General features: G+C 39.2%; 1 protein-coding gene across 1 annotated transcript in view; it reads left to right on the top strand.

Moving 5' to 3' along the window:
- LOC107680363 (transcriptional regulator ATRX-like) overlaps positions 1-8,146 on the top strand; it is a 27,662-nt gene that overhangs the window by 12,585 nt on the left and 6,931 nt on the right. Inside the window, exons 10-17 of the mRNA XM_016476223.1 lie at positions 286-1,258; positions 1,449-1,512; positions 5,872-6,020; positions 6,297-6,458; positions 6,591-6,663; positions 6,809-6,881; positions 6,976-7,182; positions 7,599-7,731. Coding sequence (XP_016331709.1) covers positions 286-1,258; positions 1,449-1,512; positions 5,872-6,020; positions 6,297-6,458; positions 6,591-6,663; positions 6,809-6,881; positions 6,976-7,182; positions 7,599-7,731 — 1,834 coding nt within the window. The remainder of the gene's footprint in view (positions 1-285; positions 1,259-1,448; positions 1,513-5,871; positions 6,021-6,296; positions 6,459-6,590; positions 6,664-6,808; positions 6,882-6,975; positions 7,183-7,598; positions 7,732-8,146) is intronic.

Below are 8,146 nucleotides of genomic sequence, written 5' to 3'. Positions count from 1 at the left end.
GTCCCCCCCCCCCACCCTTTAAAAAAAAAAATATATATATAAATAACAATTATTTAAAGGCCGATTAAACCCTAATGTGCGATGTTTGCTTTGGTGGACCTGGCTTCCATTTGTGTTCGAATGTTCATGGGGGAGCAGCAGGTGGCAGAGATGATGCTCATATGGTACACAGTTGAAGACTGTTGTTCTGTTAAATATTGTTGTGGGGACTCATACTTTTTTTTTTTTCTTTTTACAATTTGTTCATATGAATGTATTACAGCAATGTCTAATTCATAATTGCAGGAATCCCTAGACCATGAGCTGACTGGGTCCAAACGTGCCTGTGGAGTTGAAAGGCATAAGCCAAAAGGGAAGGGCAGACAGAAAAAGGGAATGTCATCACAGAGCCCAGGACTCACTAAAAAGCTGGTGGTTAAACTCACTCCTGTACCGGTTAGCCCACAACCCATCAGCAGTACGTGTCTTTCCATTCATCCATCACCTGACAGACAAAAGATAAAGAGTGGGGTGACAGATGGAGCACTGGAAGAAAGGGGGACAGTGGTGGAGATAGAAAAGGGGATGGAAATGGAGGGAATGGCTGAGAGAGGAGAAGATGTGGAAAAATATTGTGATAACCATGACGAGGAGGAGGAGGAGGAGGAAGATGATGATGAGGAGGAGGAGGAGGAAGAGGACCAGACTGACCAAAAAAATGTGTCTCTATCAGAGGAGAATAAACGTTCTCCACGTGTGAAAACCACACCACGTCGGCGGAGGACGAACCCGAGCACCACAGCTGAGCACGCTGGTTTAGCTGAGGATGACTCTGATTCTGACGAGGTGCCTGAAGTGTTGCTCCAGACCGCTGCTGCCATGGCGAACAGCGAGGAAGAGGGTTTGGTAGGTAGCAGTTGGGACGGGGATGAGGTAAACCAGCACGTCAGAAAGCAGTGTCTCTTCGGACTGGTAAAAACCACACCTCCGGACAGAGGCTCTCGTAAGCGGAATCTCAAAGAGAGATCTTCATCATCCTCATCATCCTCTTCTGCGTCTTCAACGAGGGGCTCCCAGGACCAGGGGTCAACAGTCAGAATTACCAGGGGAAGAGCCCACAAAGTTTCCAGGATGTCAGGACAGAGTGGGAGTTCGTCAAGTGAGGTGGGAGGACAGGAACTGGAGAGTGGGCAGAGCAGTGACTCTGACGATCAGAGGATCAAACCGCTGACAGAGGGCGTCACATTGCTGGGCTCTGGAAATTTCCAGCAGTCTTCCGGTGAGTTTGGTGCAATAAGCCAACATCGACCCTTATTCTCTTTATTTAGTAAGACCAGGAAAACGTTATTACAAAGTAAACATGTATAATGCATGTCCGATCAATTCCTTTTTTGTTTTTCATATTTCAGAAGCATAAATGGGTGTGTTGTGTTTGATTTTAATCATTCATTCTCTCCGTCTGTCTCTAGGTGATGAGATGGACATCCAGCCAGGTCCGTCTTTGTCTGTGGAGGACGATGATTTAGAAAATAGGTACGATTCTGTCTACATCAGGGCCACACACACTTTCCCATCACAGGCCTTCTCCACTGGACTTCGGCTGTCCCAAACTCACTACAGTGAGAGCTTTGATCCAAACCTTGTTTAAAAGCACGCACGCATACCAAACATCCACATGCACCGCCGCTAGACAGTGCTTTTGAACATGTGTCTCACTCAAACACGCTTCTTTTACTCGATCAACACTGTCCGATTTTTATTTCCCCACAGTTTCTTCCACACGCAGTAGAGAGAATCTGTAACCATAGGCACACACCGCCCATCAGTGGTGAAGCTCTGAGACCTCACTGTCTAATGGAAGTCAGTGAATCAACTCTGGAGAAGCTCCTGTGTTTGAATTTTACTTCACTGACACAGACCATTGCATGTCTTTGGCAGTATTTCTGAAAGCCACACTCTCCTCTTTACTGTCTGTGCTGCTAATAAAGCTTTTAAGAGAGTAGAACGAGTCTAATTAAACCTCTTTGCTTGGATCTGATGGATCCTGTGTTCAGTAAGACAGACGACTTCTTGTGTGTGTTTGTGTTTTAGGGCTCAGCTTCCGGGTTCTCATGCTGTAATGTTTTCGGTCAGTCAGAACAAAGGCTGTGTGGTTTGCTAACGGTAGGTGTTAAAGTAGTTTCACATAACATTTTTGTTATTGGCAGTGAAATGTCATTATTGGTGGAATTCGAGTGAACAAAAGTTTCTTAGGCAGTTAGGGGTGTAGTAGTGCAGTATTAGTGTTGAATGCAGTTGTGTTTGTTCTTTTTCAGGACATTAATTCTTCAACAGCCGAATTTTCTACCTTTAAGGTGCTTAAGCTGAAGATGTTTTTGTCTTTGTCTAAACTGCATTTGTTAAAGTTAGTTTTTGTGCTTAGATTTACTTATGTATTTTTTATTGGTTTTATTAGTATTTCATTTTTAAATCATATGCACAGTATATATGCCCTTGTGAATTGGCAAGAAGGTCAAAAGTTCATCCTGTTTTAGCAGAAGTTGATGGATGTCAGGGATTGAAAATGTGAGGGAAAGGGAAACATGACTCCACATGAAGTTTTTGAGTTCGTGGTTCAAAATGGCAGCTTAGATTGGAGCCATGGCCCAGCAGTTGGTGCATGTACTGATGACACACCGAGTAATGGTGCATGTACATTTAAGTCAGACTTGTGTTTTTTTCCCCCCTTTTTTTAAATATTTATATGAATAAAAATGATTAAAAGGCTGAATAAACCCTAATGTGCAACGTTTGCTTTGGTGGACCTGGCTTCCATTTGTGTTAGAATGTTCATGGGGGAGCAGCAGGTGGCAGAGATGATGCTCTTTCAGACTCAACATGCAGTCTGTTAACTTTTGTGTAGTCAGTTGTTAAAAGCACAGTGTGTTTGAGGATAAAGAGTGTAGTCTTCACTCTTACATGGGAGGTTTCTGTGTGTTATTTGCATGGTTCTTACGGAGAGGCAATAAACACTTATTTATTCTTTCTCTTGTTCTCTGTTTTTTCCCCCCGTTTCGTCTCTTTTTCTGTAGCTTAACAGGGTTCCCACGCATCCTGGAAAACTTGGAAAACCTTGAATTTTGTAATGCGATTTTCCAGTAATGGATAAGTCCTGGGAAATGTACTTAAATGGAGTACTGTAACCTTTTAATCAAACTTGTTCACTGTATTGTCAACTTTTTCGTAAAAAATGAAGAAATCCTCGGACCGATCAGGACTTGGAACTGCGGTCAGTTTTCATGTATTCTGTCATGAATGAGGTCGCAGAATCATATCGTTTTGTTTTATCATTTGTGTCTGCTTGTGTATTTTCATGAGCAAGTACACTTCATAGTCTGCACAATCACTGTCATTTCTTCAGATATCACTCACTGATATCAAGTGATGTTGATATCACACACATTGCAAAACATTATTATTATTATTATTATTATTTCCCAAAGGTTAGTTACTTTATTCAGCCTATTTGAGTGGACTGGACAGTTTGAATCATCCGGAAGCTTCTCTGGTCACACAAATGAACAGCTAGTTAACATTAGCTGTGCATTTAGAACCATTCCAGTAACCACAATACCTCAGTGGGTATATCACCTGTAATTTCTTTTCATCTTTAATTAAAATAATATTCTCGGTTAAATACAGCAGAATCAGAATCTGTGGCCTGCAGTCCATTACCACAGAAAATGACTTGACTCGTCTCCTAACCACAACACTTACACATTACATGTGTTTAGCATGAGATGGGTGCTATCGATTAATATCTTTTGTGTTTGTGTTTAGTGTGTATAAGCTCAGTCGATCACTGAACCTTTACAATTCAAATGACAAACATTTTTACTGGAGAATTCATGAAAAATCAACTTTGCGTTTGTGTTTTTAAAAGCTCATACCTATTAGACTTCCATTGTAAGTGTTGTGCTTTTATTTTTTTTATTTTTAAAAACCAGTGGATGAGTCAACTTAATTTTCTGTGGCAAACAACAGCAGGCCACAGATGTATTTCTTAAATATTAGAGATGTTGGTCACATAAAATGCCTTGAAGAAATGGAAAGTAATGTCTTGGACAGAGTGGGAACCCTGCCTAACCTTAATTAACATGCTTCCAATAATAGATTAACCCCTGCCATTTTTCACCCATCTTTAAAAGTGTCCTTTTCTGTTTGTTGTCCGTTTCTTTACTTTCTTGTGGAATCCTCTCGCACTCATTGGATTTCAAAAACCCTAAAGCTTGAGTATTTATTGCATGCTAATGTTCTTTGTTTGAAAGTATTTATTGTCATTGTTTTATTGAAACGTTTTACACAGACACATTTTCATCAAAAAGAAGCATGCATGACTTTGCATTTCAGAAGAGGGAATGTAAATAACTGTGTAAGAACTGTATAAGAATTGTAGTTGTAATAAAAGTTTATACCCCAGTCACAACAGCCTCTGTGCATTTTGTGTATATATATATATATGCATGCACACAGTGGGGAAAATATTTATTTGATCCCCTGCTGATTTTGTAAGTTTGCCCACTTAAAAAGAAATGAAGGGTCTGAAATTATGGTAGATTTATTTTAAAGGGGTCATATGATGCTTTTTTAAAGATCATTATTTTGTGTATTTGGTGTAACAGAATATGTTGACATGCTTTAATGTTCAAAAAACACATTATTTTTCAAATACTGTACATTATTGTAGGTCCTCTATGCCCCGCCTCTCTCAAGCTACAAAGTTTTCTACAAAGTCCCTCCTTCCGACAAGCGCAGTCTGCTCTGATTGGCCAGCTGACCCAGTGCATTGTGATTGGCCGAACACTGCAAGCACTCGTCGGAAATGTAACGCCCCTTACCATAATCGCGAGCTTCATCTTTCAAAATAAATGTAAAGACAGTAAATAATGTCATTAGTCCCAAACTACACGGGAGGAGCTTGTTAATGATCTTAAGGCAGTTGGGAGCACAGTCACCAAGCAAACCATTGGTAACACACTACGCCGCAATGGACTGAAATCCTGCCGCGCCCGCAAGGTCCCCCTGCTCAAGAAGGCACATGTACAGGCCCGTTTAAAGTTAGCCAAAGAACATCTAAATGATTCAGAGAAGGCTTGGGAGAAAGTGCTGTGGTCAGATGAGACCAAAATGTAGCTCTTTGGCATTAACTCGACTCGCTGTGTCTGGAGGGAGAGAAATGCTGACTATGACCCCAAGAACACCATCCTTACAGTCAAGCACGGAGGTGGAAACATGCTTTGGGGCTGTTTTTCTGTAAAAGCTTGGACGGGAACCTCCTTCCCTCAGCCAGAACACTGAAGATAGGTCATGGAAGTCTTCAAGGATTACAATGACCCAAAACATTTTTTTCATTTTTGGGTGGTGCATTTAGTTTGTCATATTCAGAGGTGCTAAGTTAATGTCTGCCTCTTTGTAAAAAGATCTCATCTACATTTCTTGTCTGCTTTTTTACATTTCACTCAGTAATAAGGGGGGTGTTGTTTTTTTGTATTCATTTGCTAAATTAACACACCACTAAACAGTCCATTGGATCTTCTACACTGTCCAGTAACCTGTTATTTTAATTTATGTTTTATGTTTATTATATATTTGTCTTTTTATATATGTAATTATTATTTACTTTCATGGTTCTGTTCTTCTGAATTGTTTCAGCATAACAAAACAAATAGTTTTGCTACTATTTAAGTTCAATTTTAAGAAATAATATTGAAAGCGGTGGGAGAAAGATGAGTTGTTTAATTAATCTGAATCCATCTGTCACCCACATCACATTTTGTCCTTCTCTCTTTTCTCTTCATCCCCTTTCTCTCTGTTCTCTCATTACTGCCCCATCCCATCACTTATTCTATAAAGAATTGCGAAGCAGATTCTGCTGGCTCAGATCAGAGCTAATCTCTCCTCTGCTTCTGAGCTGGATGCCAGCTCAGATGAGCAATCAGAGAGCATGAGAGAAGAGCAGAAGAAGAGCAAGACCAGAACATCAGAGACAACAGAAGAGGAAGGTGAGCGATGACCATTACCACTGGTACCGTGGGGAACAGACCTTGCAAATCCTGTAATTCAATATATATGCCATTTCTAATGTATAACAGCATACCCAGCCTCTGAAACTGATACAAGTATACAATGTTTTTGTAGTTTTAAGTTACTTTGTGTTGTAACACTTAAAATAAATTTGATTAATAACAATCTGCAGCAGATTAGTCAAATAGTTGAAAATGTTATTAGACATAGTATTCATGTAGTTTTATTGTTACATGAGAACAGTTTTTCTGCAGATAACGATTGCTCAGATTGCAGTGGGTCACAGTCAGGGTCACGGCACCAGCACCGATTGCTGCGACATGGTCTTACCTTATCAGAGACAGAAGCAAAAAGACAAAAGCAAGAGGTGAAGAAAAAGAGAGAAAGAGAAGTCCAAGAATCAGAATGTGTTATTGGTGAGTCAAAAGTCTTTGAAAACTCAAAAGTACATTAGTTATATGTATTTATGCAGTTTTTTACTCTTCAAATAATAGTACCTTAGTGATGATTCTTCAGTCAGATATGGTACTGTTTTGTTTTTATCGTAGTGAGTAGTGATGAAACAAGCGTATCGAGCGGCATGTATGATGAACTCAGCCATTCAGAGTGTGAGGAAATGGGGTAAAGCTCATATCATCACAGTTTATTCATCAACTGCAATCTGCTCTGGACATTAAACACTCACAAAACAACTCATTTTCAATTACTACCTACTAATAATAAGCCTAAATATGTGAAGGTTAATTTAAGACTATTTATTTTGTAGGTCCCAGTCGCCCACTCATAATGAGGAGTTTCAGAGTCCATCGCGCACACCTGACAAGAGCACCACTGCTAATGTGTGTGTTTGTACATCCTTTTACACCATAGATGCTGTGAATGTGGATTCGTCAATAATTTAAGCTTTTTTATTTTGGGGGGTATAATGTGCAGAATGATGTCTCTCCAACCTCTGAGGAGCATTTGAGGGGCACCCCTCGAGGGCGGAGGCAGATCAGACGGCTTCTGGAGGTGGATCAGCTGGCCCAGGAGACACAGAGCGCTCTGAAAGAAGAGGAGGAGCGCAGGAGGAGATTAGCAGAGAGAGAAAAACGGAGATTGGAAATTGAGAGGAGAGAACGAGAAGATGCAGACCCAGAGGTGATGAACTGCATGGTGTCATATTCTGTTCTGATTTGTGAATATTAAAGAGATGGTTTACTAAGAAATTAAAATTCTGTTATCATTTACTCTTCCTCATGTCATTCCAAACCTGTATGACTGACTTAGTGGAACACAAAATATGTTTTAGGGGATTTTTTTTTATCAATACAGTGAAAGTCAGTGGTCACCAAAATGGTTACCTGCATTTTTCAAAAATATAATCTTTTGTGTTCCGCAGAAGAAGGAAGTTTTTTTAATGTGTGTATAAATAATGACAGAATTTTCCTTTTTGGTTGATCCCATTATATTTATTTTATTTTTTAATGTTCATTACTAATGACATGTTTTTAATCTAAATGAAAAATTAGTGTTTTGTCTGTCTGTTGTCATTTTTTCCCTTTCACCTGCTTTAGGTCATCTTAGTGTCTGAGAAACCGGCTCATAGCTTCACACCATTGGTTCTTGAGCAAGATGATGTAACACATAAGCCTGTGCTGCAAGTGCACATGCACTTTCTGAGCAAACTCAAACCACACCAGCGAGAGGGTGAGAGAACATTTGGACAAAATTGCACTCCTGTTTATTCCATTATGTATTAGAGTGTAATTATGCACAGAGATCTAATCTCACCATCATCAAGTCAGTATATTTAGTCATTTATTTATTTATTTAGTCATTTATCAGACGCTTTTATCCAAAGCGACTTACAAATGAGGACAACAGAAGCAATCAATTGTAGTATTAAAACAACTAAATACAGATCCAAAACTAAAAGCTAAAACTTTATAAATACTACCTATACACATTTAAAAAATAAAGAGATTAAATAAAAATGACAAATGCATACAACAAAATTGCAAAACTTAACATTTAAATGAAAAACAAAAAATAAAGCTAAAAACAATTCAAAATATTAAAGAACAAAAGGTATGAGTATAATAATGATTCTAACATAACACTA

This window comes from Sinocyclocheilus anshuiensis, unplaced genomic scaffold (genome assembly GCF_001515605.1).
Source record: "Sinocyclocheilus anshuiensis isolate Anshui unplaced genomic scaffold, SAMN03320099.WGS_v1.1 scaffold1262, whole genome shotgun sequence".
Classification (NCBI taxonomy): Eukaryota; Metazoa; Chordata; class Actinopteri; order Cypriniformes; family Cyprinidae; genus Sinocyclocheilus; species Sinocyclocheilus anshuiensis.
This window is presented reverse-complemented; position numbering and strand designations above follow the sequence as displayed.